General features: G+C 44.6%; 1 protein-coding gene across 3 annotated transcripts in view; it reads right to left on the bottom strand.

The window, feature by feature from the left end:
• The window catches only part of mgat4b (alpha-1,3-mannosyl-glycoprotein 4-beta-N-acetylglucosaminyltransferase B), a 65505-nt gene that overhangs the window by 17626 nt on the left and 30840 nt on the right, over positions 1 to 17039 (bottom strand). For all 3 annotated transcript variants that reach the window (XM_069719526.1, XM_069719528.1, XM_069719527.1), the window contains exons 4-6: positions 17017 to 17039; positions 6988 to 7034; positions 6384 to 6497 (exon numbers count right to left, since the gene is read on the bottom strand). The exon at positions 17017 to 17039 is cut by the window's right edge and continues 111 nt beyond it. In XM_069719526.1, the coding sequence (XP_069575627.1) occupies positions 6384 to 6497; positions 6988 to 7034; positions 17017 to 17039 (184 nt within the window). The remainder of the gene's footprint in view (positions 1 to 6383; positions 6498 to 6987; positions 7035 to 17016) is intronic.

Genomic DNA, 17039 nt, shown 5'->3' with positions numbered 1-17039 from the left:
CACACACACACACACACACACACACACACACACACACACACACACACACACACACACACACACACACACACACACACACACACACACACACACACACACACACACACACACACACACACAGAACCAACAGTCAGCTGTCACCGGAGAGTTCAGACTTCCAACTCACTGCAGCAGGTTTTATTTTCATGTCTAAAAACTTCTAAGAACTCAAGGATTCAACTGAAGGAGACACTTTTATCCTTAAATCCATAAACACACATTTTCTTACTTTATTCATCTTCATTAAACTATAAGATAAATTCCATACTTCCATAAATTCCATAAAACCAATAAGACATACCAAAAAATATTTATTATAACAGCAAATCTTCTAAAAATCGTATTATCAATGCCTTCAGGATTTTTTACTTGATTGTTGTCATCAAAAATGTTAATTATTTTAAAAACTGATGTAATTTGTCGAGTTTAGTTTTTTGTAAAATTGCAGAAATTAGAAAAAATTTGTAAAATTCAAGAAGAAAGTGCAAAATGTTTCTTAGAGCTTCCTGGAAAAGAATAAACTAAACTAAAACAAAGTTCTGTCTCTTCTGGCTGGAAGTGGAGAAAACTCATTGAACATGTTCCTCGTTTCATCACAAGACCACATTTCTTTCCCACAATCCCTTTCACTTCCTGTTGTTGGGGTTAGTTTGTTTTGATGGTGAGAGGAGAGGGGGCGGAGCCTCGATGGTTGGAAATGAACACTTAGTTTTAGTCAAATCAGTTCTATTTTGAAAGGAGACTTTATGATGTCATACTTTCAAAAGAGTTTCTGTCCACGTTCATTTTGAGGAATTTTCCACTGAAGAAAGTTTGACTCTGGAAGATCGACGTGTCCGAACAAAGAAAATATGAAGCAGCGTCTGATAACATCTGATAAACTCCTGATTTCACATATTTGTGTCTTCAAATAACTCTGAGAGTCAAACGTTTGTTTGATTCAGATTTTAGTTTTGGTTCATGAGCAGTTTATTTCACATGGAAACAAACTGCGTCCACTCAGCAGGGGGCGCTGTAGAGACGAGTTGATTACACAATCTGAACTTCCCTCATTCGTTGCTGCAGAGTAAAATAAAATCATCAAGCTGCACCTCCAACTCGTCCTTATTCCCATGAAAGCAAAACACCAGACGTGTTTCCTAAATTATGAAACTTTTTCGTCAAACATTCGGCTGTCGTCATGTTTTTTTTATTCTTCTAACGGCTCCGACTTTCTGTTGGAGGTTTGTGTGAAAAACGCCATCCAAACTAATTCCCAGCCGGAGGCACTCAGCAGGTCCAAGAGGACACTTGGACAGATAATCAAGGAGCTCATTAATTGGAACACTAAAATTGCAATTATGATTTTATTTAAGTATATTTATATGTATTTATATTTCCACATATTCAGGGAGCTGTAACACCTGAAGACGACAGACTGCGACCCCGAAGGTGTGAAAACTCTCTTTGGCAACCGATCAGAATAAACAGTTCAACTTTAAAGCAACTAATATTTCAAATGTAGAAATAAATAAAACAAAAACAAAACTGTCTTGATAGAAACAACAGAAAAGATTCTGTTAACAAGTGAAATATGCTTCAAATGTGAGCCTCAATATTCAAATCTAATTATAAAATCCACAATGAGCAGCGGCCTGAAGAGGACACTGTGCTGATATGACCTTTGACCCTGAACTCTTAAATTCATCATAACCTGGAGTACTTCATTCACTCAGCTCCCTGATGTTCCTCCAACTTTCTGTCTTTAACAGTGTTCTGGTGTCAAAACGGACTACGTTAATATGGTGGAAATCACTGCATGGGCTCAGGAACACCTCTGAACACCATAAACCAGCTGCTCGACCTGCTGCTGTAAAACTCTCCGCTAGTTTTCCAGCTGAAGACAAAATGTCCTGAAAAAGCTTCGGCAGCCGAAACGGAAACGGGACGACCAAGTTTCCTCTGATGGTGTTTCTGTATCATGTGATGAACACATCGTCTCCTTCACTTTATTGTGCCATAAATAAAGGACCCCTTCCCCTTCCTCCTCCACCTCCTCCTCCTCCTCCTACTGCTCCCCTTCTTCCTCTTCCTCCTCCTCCTCCTCCTACTGTTCCCCTTCCTCCTCCTCCTCCTCCTCCTCCTCCTCCACTCATCTCCTCATACAGCAGTTTAAAGCCTGTTTTTACTATTAGGAGTCAATAGCCTTTTTAAAAGTCTGCTGAGGTCTAAAAACAATCCAGTGGAAAAGAGGTTTTTATAGGAAAACAGTAAAGTTAACAGAGAGACAGCTTTGTTTTAACTCTCTCTCTCTGAGCGCTGATGGACGAGAGTTCAGAGAGTCAGCTGCTTCACCCGCAAAACCGAAGCACAACAAGAAGCCAGTGTTTCCAGACGGAGACGAAGCTTTTCCCTCCGGCTGCTTCACACAAACAGGCAGCGTGACCTCCGAGTCCTCGTCGCCGTCGGCCTTTTAACGTCGTGCTCTTCTTCCACCGTCCGTCATTTAATCACTGAAACATCGTTCAGCTTTAACGAAAACTTCAAGTCACCAAAAGGTCACAAACCCAAAAGAACTGAAAACTCTAAATAAATTTAAAAAAAACATGAATTTTATAGGAACAAAAGTTGAAATGAGTTCAGAGTCTGTTTGTGTTGTTGAGTTCTCAGACTGAATACAGCAAGGAGGAAAGGACAACGAGGGACAGGTGAAACTAATCAGGGGGCGGGGCCAACAACCATACAGTGGAGTCACAAGAGGGGAGTCATTTGAAAATCAAAACAGGAAGCACAAAACGTCCGAACTAGAACAGAACCTCAGAAGGTCAAACATCAGATTTCTGTAAAACAGAGACTCTTGAAAGTCTTCAGAAAGTCTCCGGCGATGAAGCAACGAGCCGGGCGGGGCGTTCTGATGACATCACGTTTCAAGAGGGGGCGGAGCTTCACTGTCCAAGACCGAAGAAGACGCGTCAGGTCAGGAGACACCAGGTGGGTTTTCTTTGTGTCACCGTTAAATTCGTCCCCCAGAGTCAGACTGTCGACACTGAGTTCCACCGGGACCTTCTGAGCTGTCTGAGGGGAAAACATTTGTTCCACGTCACCTGAACTGTGGCGTCATGGCAACAGAGTTCTCCAACATGACACCGAGAAAGTCTTCGACATCCCAGCATTCCCCAGTGGGAAGTAGATCCACTGAGGAACACAAACATCCCCAGAGAGCGATAGTTTCCTTCGTGTGACGGCGACCTTCAGCAGCAGAGAGTTCTGTTTAAATGCGACGCCACGAGTCCGTCTCGTTTCTGTGTCCTCCGTCTTGTTTCCGTGTCCTCCGTCTCATCCTCCGTCTTGTTTCCGTGTCCTCCGTCTCGTCCTCCATCTCGTCCTCCGTCTCATTTCCGTGTCCTCCGTCCCGTCCTCCATCTCGTCCTCTGTCTCGTTTCCGTGTCCTCCGTCTCGTCCTCCATCTCGTCCTCCGTCTCGTTTCCGTGTCCTCTGCCTCGTCCTCCATCTCGTCCTCCGTCTCGTTTCCGTGTCCTCCATCTCGTCCTCCATCTCGTCCTCCGTCTCGTTTCCGTGTCTTCCGTCTCGTCCTCCGTCTCGTCCTCCGTCTCGTTTCCGTGTCTTCCGTCTCGTCCTCCGTCTCGTCCTCCGTCTCTGGCTGAGAGCAACAAACTTTTAATGGGATTCTCCTGAGACAGCTGACGGGAGGACGCTCGCATACAAACCGTGTTAAACAGGCCGAGTCAGCGCCGGCGTCTCCGTCTCACTCGGACACGTTCTGCATCTTGAAGACCGTTTTCCTTCGAATGGTGAAGCTCTCAGACTGATTTACTTCTTTCCTGACAGCCAGTTTTCACTGTGAAAACGCCGCAGAGAGAAATCCATCAGCTGAGAGCCCCCCCCCTGCAGGATTATCCCGCTTTATGTTCCCCGTGATGCTTCGGCTGAGTTTTAACATCACATAAACTTCTCAAACATTTCAAACGTCCTCCTCTGGATTTCCGTCCTGCAGCGGCGCTCGCGTGTTTCACGCAAAGACCCGGAAACACCGGAGTCGGTCCGGAGGAGAGGAAGTCGCTGAGACCGCGGTGAGGATCACGGTCTCTGAATGTTCTGTTACGTCACCTGTCGTGTCGCTGGAACCGTCATTACTCATATTTAACGCGTATCAAATGTCTGTTTACCGGTCGGAAACTAAACTCCAGGTCTCCGCCCAGCAGGGGGCGACGACTGCAACCGATTCTCAGATCACAGACACGGTAACACCGGGCGGGTGGAGCTGAGTCAGCAGTTATTTTACAACTGGATTTAGACTGATTTATACTTGGTTTAGACTTGGTTCAGGACTTGGTTTAGACTTGGTTTTGGGACTTGGTTTAGGACTTGGTTTGGATTGGATTTAGACTTGGTTTAGATTTGGTTTAGACTTGGTTTAGATTTGGTTTGGATTGGATTTAGACTTGGTTTAGATTTGGTTTCGACTTGGTTTAGATTTGGTTTCGACTTGGTTTAGGACTTGGTTTAGATTGGATTTAGACTTGGTTTTGACTTGGTTTCGATTTGGTTTCGACTTGGTTTAGGACTTGGTTTAGGACTTGGTTTCGACTTGGTTTAGATTGGATTTAGACTTGGTTTAGATTGGATTTAGACTTGGTTTAGGACTTGGTTTAGATTGGATTTAGACTTGGTTTAGACTTGGTTTAGACTTAGTTTAGGACTTGGTTTAGATTGGATTTAGACTTGGTTTAGACTTGGTTTAGGACTCAGTTTAGACTTAGTTTAGGACTTGGTTTAGACTTGGTTTAGACTTGGTTTAGGACTTGTTCAGACTGCTTTTCTCCAGGTCTTGATTTGAGTTGAACCTCATCCACAGTTTCTCGACGCCGTCTTTCGATGAAAAGCGTCTCATCCCTCCAGACTCTCTGCAGGAAGGAAACCTGACAGAAGCTGCAGGAAGAAGCTCCACTTCAGGGCTTTAAAATCAAGTTTAAATCTGCTTCTTCAGAGGAGGCGGATGAAAATAACTAAGCGGAAATGAGACTGAGAGGAAGACGAAGACGAGGAAGACCAAGAAATGTATTTTTTTATTTTTTTTTAAATCCTCCTTTCTTTTCTCTCTCCTCCATCTTCCATCTTCTTTCCCCCCTTCCTTCATCCATCCCTGTTACTTTTACCCTTCCCCTCCTCTCCCTGTCCGACGTTACCACGGGAACAGAGCCAAGGGGGCGGAGCAGCAGTTTATTAACTAAAATGATGTCACCTCGATCTGCATGTTGACCCGTTTAGTGTGGACGTGTTAAGATGAGTGTGTTTCCTTTTAAGATGTCAAGGAGACGAGAAGGCGAGAAGACCAATTTAAGAGTGAATGAGTGAGTGAGTGTGAGTGTGTGTGTGTGTGTGAGTGTGTGTGTGAGTGTGTGTGTGTGAGTGTGTGAGTGAGTGTGAGTGTGAGTGTGAGTGTGTGTGTGAGTGTGTGTGTGTGTGTGTGTGTGTGAGTGTGAGTGTGTGTGTGAGTGTGTGTGTGTGAGTGTGAGTGTGTGTGTGTGTGTGTGAGTGTGTGTGTGTGTGTGAGTGTGTGTGTGAGTGTGAGTGTGTGAGTGTGCATGTTAAGTTTGCATGCGTGTATAGTTAGCTTGCTCAGAGTGGTTCAGAGACTCATGAATTAGCCATGACAGGCTGACAGACGCCCGGGGAGCTGTTAAACACACACACACACACACACACACACACACACACACACACACACACACACACACACACACACACACACACACACACACACACACACACACACACACACACACACACACACACACACACACACACACACTCCAGGTGACACTGTAACTGTGTGTGTGTACTACCTCACCTATCTTTGTGAGGACTTAATGAGGACATTGTTGAGAAGTGAGGACGTTTTGTCCGGTCCTCACCATGAGACCGTTTGAGGGTCCAGGTTCGGTCCGAGGTCAGATTTAGGTTTAGATCAGTGGGCGGAGTCACTGAGGGTCCTCACAAGGATAAAAGTGATTGTTCTGAGGGACGCTGCAGGTTTGTCTTTTGAACGCTAACATCATCACGTCCACGACAGTCCAACTAGTCTACATGTAGATAAAGGGGTGTGGTCTCGCATGTGGGCGGGGCCTCAATATCATGTCTCTTACACAAAGATTTATTCTCATCCTGATTATGATGAAGAGGTATTTTTATGTGTGTAAATTAAATTGTTTCTGTTTGCTCGAGTGAGTGCAGGCTCATCGTAGTAGAAGCAGTATTTAAAAAAAATACTTTTATTTTGAAAGAGGAGTTTACCTTCCTGAAAACCACACTCACAAAAATAAAATAAAGTCACGCCAACACACCTGACTCGTTCCTTCGGGTCTCCGAAAGACTCTCTGAGACGGGAGAAGTCGGGGTAGAAGTGGACAGACGGAGAGACGACCTCCAACAGACCCGACTGGATCTCTGCAGGAAAACTGAGACGGAGAGGAAAAGAGTGAGACAACAAACAAACAAACAAACAAACACCTGTCACATGATATTTCTCCAATTCTAAGAGCAGGAAGGAAGGAAGGAAGGAAGGAAGGAAGGAAGGAAGGAAGGAAGGAAGGAAGGAAGGAAGGAAAGAAGGAAAGAAGGAAGGAAAGGAAAGGAAAGGAAAGGAAAGGAAAGGAAAGGAAAGGAAAGGAAAGGAAAGGAAAGGAAAGGAAAGGAAAGGAAAGGAAAGGAAAGGAAAAGAAAGGAAAGGAAAGGAAAGGAAAGGAAAGGAAAGGAAAGGAAAGGAAAGGAAAGGAAAGGAAAGGAGGAGGTTGAAGATAAAGAAAGGAGGATGCATATTAAGATGCTGCACGATGACACTCGCACACAACAGTCATCAAACACAACACAAACAGAGACAACCACAAACACACACATGCTCGTGTCTGTTGCCGTAGTAACAGCATCCCGTTATGCAGGTGGACTTACAGGCGCTTCAGGTTGTCTGCTACACTGCTGGCGTACTGCTGATCAGCCTGGAAACAAACAGAGGAAACTGTTCAGTGTTCAACGCACACACACACACACACACACACACACACACACACACACACACACACACACACACACACACACACACACACACACACACACACACACACACACACACACACACACACACACACACACACACACACACACACACACACACACACACACACACACACACACACACACACACACACACACACACACACACACACACACACACACACACACACACACACACACAGACACACACACACACACACACACACACACACACACACACACACACACACACACACACACACACACACACACACACACACACACACACACACACACACACACACACACACACACACACACACACACACACACACACACACACACACACACACACACACACACACACACACACACACACACACACACACACACACACACACACACACACACACACACACACACACACAGACACACACACAGACACACACACACACACACACACACACACACACACACACACACACACACACACACACACACACACACACACACACACACACACACACACACACACACACACACACACACACACACACACACACACACACACACACACACACACACACACACACACACACACACACACACACACACACACACACACACACACACACACACACACACACACACACACACACACACACACACACACACACACACACACACACACACACACACACACACACACACACACACACACACACACACACACACACACACACACACACACACACACACACACACAGAGACAGACACACAGACACACACACACACACACACACACACACACACACACACACACACACACACACACACACACACACACACACACACACACACACACACACACACACACACACACACACACACACACACACACACACACACACACACACACACACACACACACACACAGACACACAGAGACACACACACACAGAGACAGACACACAGACACACACACAGACAGACACACACACACACACACACACACACACACACACACAGAGACACACACACACACACACACAGAGACACACACACACACACACACACACACACACACACACACACACACACACACACACACACACACACACACACACACACACACACACACACACACACACACACACACACACACACACACACACACACACACACACACACACACACACACACACACACACACACACACACACACACACACACACACACACACACACACACACACACACACACACACACACACACACACACACACACACACACACAGACACACAGAGACACACACACACAGAGACAGACACACAGACACACACACAGACAGACACACACACAGACACACACACACACACACACACACACACACAGACACACACACAGACACACACACACACACACACACACACACACACACACACACACACACACACACACACACACACACACACACACAGACACACAGAGACACACACACACACACAGAGACAGACACACACACAGACACACACACACACACAGACACACACACACACACACACACACACACACACACACACACACACACACACACACACACACACACACACACACACACACACACACACACACACACACACACACACACAGACAGACACACAGACACACACACAGACAGACACACACACAGACACACACACAGACACACACACACACACACACACACACACACACACACACACACACACACACACACACACACACACACACACACACACACACACACACACACAGAGACAGACACACAGACACACACACACACACACACACACACACACACACACACACAGACACACACACACAGACACACACACACAGACACACACACACACACACACACACACACACACACACACACACACACACACACACACACACACACACACACACACACACACACAGACACACACACACAGAGACAGACACACAGACACACACACAGACAGACACACACACAGACAGACACACACACACACACACACACACACACACACACACACACACACACACACACACACACACACACACACACACACAGAGACACACACACACAGAGACAGACACACAGACACACACACACACACACACACACACACACACACACACACACACACACACACACACACACACACACACACACACACACACACACACACACACACACACACACACACACACACACACACACACACACACACACACACACACACACACAGACAGACATCATCTGAATATTTTGTTTCTCTGCACCAAAATAAAACACACACTCGTGCTCACACTCGAACGTCAACAACAACTTGAGCAATCGATGACATCAGAGTTCAGCCTCCCGCTCCGGCCAATCAGAGCTCAGACGGCCTCCCGGTGGGACCCAATCATCTGCTCTGTGCAGGTCGGTGCGCGGTCACACACGTGTTTCCATCTGCGGAGCCGCAGCGTTTTGGAGTCTGCGAAGGTTTGTGGGATGTTTTGGCGCCCTGGAGGTGCCAGCCGGGTGGAGCTTACCACAGAGCTCCATGTTAACGAGGAGCAGACGCAGTGGAAGCTGCTCCATGGTGACGCTTCTCACTTTCTACTGTCAAGATTTACTCTGCGAGTTTCTAACACAAACACTGAAGGATGCTCAGCTGACACTGAACTTTATATTTGGACATGTTTTATTAAACGAAAGGAAGATAATATTATTTTTCCTTTTAGTGTAAAATGTTCTAAAGAAAAGGAAACATCAGAGGAGCTTTGAAGACGTTGGTCTGAGTCTACATCCAGACATTCGTCTCAGTCTCAGTTAGATCTTGAAGTACCAAACCGACACAACCTTCATCAGTCTGCAGTTCAAACTGCAGGTCATGTGACCTACAAGGATTAAAAACAAAGCCCCGCCCCCTTCCTCCAACAGAGAAACCAGACATTCAGACCAAAAGCAGTGGCGTTGTTATTATTTTACATCTTTCTTATGTTGTTTGTATGTTTGTTTTATGTCTGTTTATGTTTGTTTTACATCTCTAGAAGTTTTCCGTCTCTTTTCGGCCATGTTGCATCTGTTTTTGTAGTTTATCTGTTTTTGTAGTTTATCTGTTTTTGTAGTTTATCTGTTTTTGTAGTTTATCTGTTTTTGTAGTTTATCTGTTTTTGTAGTTTATCTGTTTTTGTAGTTTATCTGTTTTTGTAGTTTATCTGTTTTTGTAGTGCTTCATCTGGTTTTTGTTGGTTTGTAAATCTGAATCTAAACAACGAGCTCTATTGATATTTTCTGCAGCACACTGTTTTTTATATTTGTTTGTTTCATTCTCCGTCTGGTTCCTGTCGCTGTCTGTATGAAACTCCAGTGAAAAGTCTTCATCCTCATCAACCCACGTCAGGGCTGAAACACACGTCCACGTTCATGAGCAGGTCATGTGACACATCCTCCACGAACACCGGATTAAAAACGACCTGTGGTGCGCTCGGTGCGAACACCTTTACAGCTAGCTGGAGGTGACTAAATCTCCGTGGAGCCGAGCGGAGCTGCAGATTCAGCTGACGACTTTAAAACAGTAAAATAATCCCAAAAACACCGACTCAGTGAGAATCAAACTTTCCTCTCAACACGTCTTCGGTTTTAAAACAACATCCGAGTCAGCAGAGCCGCTGTGATCCTGCAGATGTTCAGGTAACCGCGGCGCTGCTCCGATCGCACACCTGCTGATGTGAAATAAAGGGCCTGTAGTGGATCAGCGGGAGGTGGAGGATCCTGCTGCGTCACGTGTTCCTCGGCTGCGACGGAGCAACACGCTCCAGTCATGTAATATTCATGTTACACATCCCTCCACTTTAAAAGCTCTAAGTGCTTCTGCTGCTTTTTGTTTGAATCCAGCTGAGACGTCACGTGACCGGCCACGAAAACCCGAACCCGAAACCCAGAACCGGATCCAGTCTCCAGTCTGGAGAGTCTGAAGTTTAAAGTTCTGTTCAGTCCGACTTCATCAGACAGGAAATAAAGTGAAAACTGTGTGCGAGATAAAAAAATTAAAAAAACCCACTTTTTAATATTAGATCAGCCGGGAGGAGAAACAGGAAAAGATATCAAACTGACAAATGGAGACAGAAAACAGGACACAGAGAAGGAAGCGTAAAATCAGAGAGCGTGAACGAGACAGAAACACGCAGCCAGACGAGCTCGGCAGGAAACGAACACACTCAAACAAACCATTTCACACGTTTACACTTTAAAATCTGAGCCGAGCGTTTCCAGTCTGACCGGCGATTCGGGCAAAGCAGCGCTGAGACGACGCCCGTCTGCAGGACCAGAACGACTCAGGTGTCCTTTTCCCGCCCACGTTGTTGAAGTAACAAATGTGCTCGTGCAACATGTTGGTGTTGAAACCAGGTGAGATGTTGGTGCATCAATATCATGAAAAAAAAACCTGGTGTGAAGTCGCTGCTGCAGGATTTTACTGTTACTTTAAAGGCTTCGTGTTATCGACAGAAACATGGAATTATTCAAAAGAATAAAAATAAATAGATGATCATAATTATTGTGAACATCATTCTGCACAGAGTTTCTTTCCTTCATCTCTGAAAGGGCGATGACACCTGGAGGGTTTATCTCAGGTTGAACCCGGTGGTGTTACCTTCTTTATAAATGTGCACATTAAGAGCTGAACTCCTGCAGAGCGGCAGGACGTCCTGCTGCATGTCGGACCTGCTGGTGTCGAAAAAACTCAACAACAGGATGAGAGAACAGAAACGAGTGAGTCACGACCAGCAAAACATGAACTGAGATGAAATATTAAAGGTGGCAGTTCAGGTTTTTGTTAAATCACAGTGTTGGCAGCTTTAACAGCTAACTAGGCTAACATGCTAAAGCCTGGTTAGCTGTTCTGCTTTTTGTTTTATTTTGTGGTTTTGTTTTGCTGTTTCGTTGTTGTTTTATGTGTTTGTTTGGTTTGTTATTGTCGTTATGATGTTTTGTTTTTTGCTTTTGTTTTGTTTCCTGTTGTTATTTTGAATTATTGTTTTGTTTATTCTTGTTTTGTTATTATTGTTATATGTTGTTGTTACTTTGTTTTGCTGTTTTATTTTTATTTTATTTTTATTTTATTTTATTCACTTTACTAATCCCCGAGGGGAAATTTCTTCTTTGCTTTGATTTTTTTTGCTTTGATTGATATTTTGTTTTGTTTTGTTGTTTTCCTGTTGTTTGTTTTATTGTTCTGTTTTGTTTTGTTTTGTTAAAAATCTGATGATTCATTAAACAAATGTGGAAATGGTTTATTTGTTGAGGACTATTTTCAGCGAAAACAAACTGCGGTGTGTTCACACGACAGCAGGTCTTTAAAAAGTGACGTGTTTTTAAAGATTTACGTCTTCTGGAGGAACAAAGAGAAGAAAAGAAGTTTTTACTGACAAATAAACTTTTTTCGGTTTGAAAATGCAGATAAAATTAAAATCTGATGAAGCGTTGAGAACGTTTAGAAAGAAACAACAAGAACCGCTGCAAGAGAAGCTGCAGCTGAATAAACTCTGAACAGCTGAAAGTGTGACCTTCATCACACACACACACACACACACACACACACACACACACACACACACACACACACACACACACACACACACACACACACACACACACACACACACGATGACGTGATGTAAGTGAGAGCTGCAGCACACATCATACATGTGTAATTTCACAGTTTAAATGATTCAGTTCACACACACACACACAGAGACACACACACACGCACGCACACGCACACACACCTAACACACGCACACACACACACACACACACACACACACACACACACACACACACACACACACACACACACACACACACACACACACACACACACACACACACACACACACACACAGTGATAATGTTATTGACTCTGTGTGCTCAACATCCATACTAATGCTAACCTCAGACTGCTGCAGGGAGGTAAATGATGATGATGTGTGTGTGTGTGTGTGTGTGTGTGTGTGTGTGTGTGTGTGTGTGTGTGTGTGTGTGTGTGTGTGTGTGTGTGTGTGTGTGTGTGTGTGTGTGTGTGTGTGTGTGTGTGTGTGTGTGTGTGCGTGTGTGTGTGTGTGTCTGTGTGTGTGTGTGTGTGTGTCTCTGTGTGTGTTTGTGTGTGTGTGTGTGTGTGTGTGTGTCTCTGTGTGTGTGTGTGTCTCTGTGTGTGTGTCTCTGTGCGTGTGTGTGTGTCTCTGTGTGTGTGTCTCTGTGTGTGTGTGTGTGTGTCTCTGTGTGTGTGTGTGTGTCTCTGTGTGTGTGTGTGTGTCTCTGTGTGTGTGTCTGTGTGTGTGTGTGTCTCTGTGTGTGTGTCTCTGTGTGTGTGTGTGTCTCTGTGTGTGTGTCTCTGTGTGTGTGTGTGTGTGTGTCTCTGTGTGTGTGTCTCTGTGTGTGTGTGTGTGTGTGTCTCTGTGTGTGTGTCTGTGTGTGTGTGTGTGTGTGCAGGTTCATTAGCTAAACCACTGGCCTTTAGAAAGTATGCGAAGAAGCACACGCATCAACACACTCACTCTAATGACCAATTACACACACACACACACACACACACACACACACACACACACACACACACACACACACACACACACACACACACACACACACACACACACACACACACGGTTTTGTTTCCGGAGGACATCATGTCGACTCTCTTCCTGAACACTGTCCTGAACCATCACTTTTATTTCTTTAAATATTTTCAAAGGTAATTTTTTTGGACGTTTTTATTGGATCGCTGCAGAAGCTTCAAACAGGAAGTGCAGGAATATAAGGAGGAGCAACAACAGGTCCGACCCGTCGCGAGTCCAACTGCTGACGTTGCATCGGAGCGGTAAACCCAAACCTCGCCTTAATCCAACCGTGAAACTGAGCAGGCGCTTCTTTGATGGACAAAATTCAAGCATACATCCAGCAGATTGTTGTTCAGGTGGTCTGAGAGACGAACAGACTTCCAGGATCGTCCAGGGTTGAAACATAATGCTAAAACCTGCAGTTCCTCGAGTGTCCTCTGGAGGCTCCAGCAACTAAACAGTCCCCACAAACCACCATGTTATTATTAGGGCCTGAAAGCCTTATTGTTATCCGAGGAATTATTTTTCTCTTTCCTTATTCTTCATACAAATGATTTGCCTTTTTGGAGGCTTTGTTAGATTAAAAAACTCGAATGAAAGTGGATACACTCGTCTCTCCCGGCGAAAAATTTCATATTCTAGTGGAGTCGCGAGTGGGCGTGGCCAAATGGCTCGCTAGCGCCCCCTAAAGAGATGCCCCGGTGGCTACATTTACCTAAGTGCACGTAATCCGGTGGACACGTGTATCACACCTCGACGTACAAAAAAGTTACATTGCACCGTTACGTCAACTCAACGGGAAGTCCGCCATTTTGAATTTAGTCGCCATTTTTGGCGATTCACACATGTTGTACTTTAACGAACTCCTACAGATTTTGCCGGACCGACTTGAAATTGAGTCAGTTCACTGTTAACATGTTTGGGATGAAAAGTTATCTGAAGAATTTTTTTTCATCGATCGGTGTGCCCGTGGCGTGGCGACCATTTTGAGCGTTTCGCCATGAAACTACAAGTTGCTGTAACTTTTATGTACATATTCCAATCTTCCTCAAACCCCTGATAACAGCCCCGCCCTGAAGACACCTGCATGGTAATATTCGCTCATAGTCATAGCGCCATCTTCTGGCAACTGGAAATGAAATATTTCATACTTTCACATGCCATGTTGACCTGGTTGATGACATGAACCTAAAGTCGGGTCAGAATAGCCTTCAGATATTGATGATAATATATTGAGAAGTTCATGCAACTTTGTCAGAGGGCATTGCCATGGCGATGCGGCAAACTTTGATGTTTCGCTGTGACACAGGAAGTTGATGTTTCAGGTCAAAGGATGCTTGAACCCTCACGAAACGTGTCACATACATCCGGCTTGGTGAGACGATACATCTGATGTGTTTTGCAAATGGGCGTGGCCAAACGGCTCGCTAGCGCCCCCTAAACTGCAGCTCTGGCCCCTGGTTTCACCTACATGCACCAAATTTGTTGGACACGTGTATCACACCGAGATGTACAAAAAAGTCACATTGCACCATTACGTCAACTCAACAGTAAGTCCATCATTTTGAATTTAGTCGCCTGTTTTGGTGATTCACACATGTACTTTAACAAACTCCTTCAGATTTTGTCAGACCAACTTGAAAGTTAGTCTGTGCCCTCTTAACATGTTTGGAATTAAAAGTTATCATAAGAATTTGTTTTCGGTGATTGGTGTGTCCGTGGTGTGGCGGCTAAAAAGTGACCAAAAAGTCGTGCTATATCATGTCGTCCAAAATGGGATATAAAAGTCATACTACAGCACGTCGTCCAAAAACTGACCCAAAAATGACTTTTAGGTCACTTTTTGCTGTATTATGACTTTTGTTTTCAGAATTTGGATGACATTGAAAGTCATAACAAAGGGAGAAATTGAACCCCTAACCTTCTTACTGAGAGGCAACACTGCTAACCACTGCGCCACCAACCTTCCCAGGAGTTAGGCAGCATTGTGACAAATCTTTGGCTCACTGCAACCTATACCTCCACCGTCCACAAATATTCATTCAAATGGACCAAACTTGCCGTAGACATTCTTTGGATAGTAGACATACATGTTTTCAAGGAGGTCTGCAGTGATATTAAATATCTTCCTGTAATGTGTTGTGGATGCAAAACTTTTCAATTTCTCCAAACGTTTCAACTTCACGAAAAATTTAATCACCATCAACAGGTGGAATCTGAACCATTAATAACAACCTTGGTGAACTAAGTCGCCATTTTTGGCGATTCACACATGTTGTGCTTTAACAAACTTAACCAGACTGTCGGCTGAGTCTCTGGAAGCGCTGAGTGAATTCCGTGAACCACTTTTTCCTGCCACGGTTCATCCCTCGCTGCTGAAGATAGTCCAGTGGTCTACAACACCGACCCCGAGCTGGGAACAACCTCATGAAGACACAGGTTCAAGCCCCGCTGAAGTAACACAACACACGAGGTTCACGGTTTACCCGCCGAGGTAACACAACACACGAGGTTCACGGTTTACTAAGGGTGAGTCCCCTTAATAAGCCTCACGGAGAGCGATTCCCTCTAAGGGTAAGCCACACAGGTTCAGGTTCTTACATGTAGTCCTACTAATATCAAACCAAAGGTCAACAACAATACAAACAAAAAAAGTCTTTTTTTTCATTGTGTGCTGGTTAGAGCAGTTGCCTCACAGTGAAAAGTAAGTTGAGGCCTTGAGTTCAGCAGAAAGGTCATACTCCAAAAAGGGATTTAAAAAAAAGTTATCCAAAATATCCAAAGTATGTTGTCCAAAATATGCTACAAGCCTCACGAAACTTTGCACATGCATCAGGCACCAACTTTCATGAGTTTTTGAAGATGTTAAAAGATGTTGAAGATGTTAAAGCCGTCAAAAAAAAGCATTTTTTTTTTAAGAACAATAAGGAACGAGATTGAGAAAAAAATTTTAAACTGCAAGCGGGAATATGCGGACCCTTGCATGCTGCACGTCGGGGAGCCGGTGGCCCGACCCGCTGGATCCCCGATGTGCAGCTGCGAGGGGCCGCTTATCACTGCTTGCAGTTTTTATTATTATTATTATTATTATTATTATTATTATTATTAGTGGGGGATGTATGTCATCTGAAACACATCATCAGTCTTCACTCTAAAATGTAATGATTTACTTTATGGGGATGTTTTAAGGTTTTGTCCCCCAACAGAAGTCGAGTTCCCACAATGTGACTGAATAAGTGTATGTCCCCATAACGTGAGTAATTCCAGTGTAAACACACACACACTGACCTCGGCAATGAGAACCACGATGA

This window comes from Brachyistius frenatus, unplaced genomic scaffold (assembly GCF_029030835.1).
Source record: "Brachyistius frenatus isolate BFR_SWC_R1_liver_20210118 unplaced genomic scaffold, ASM2903083v1 Contig_216, whole genome shotgun sequence".
Classification (NCBI taxonomy): Eukaryota; Metazoa; Chordata; class Actinopteri; family Embiotocidae; genus Brachyistius; species Brachyistius frenatus.
Note: the sequence above shows the minus strand (reverse complement) of the source record. Positions and strands in the feature narration are given on the sequence as shown.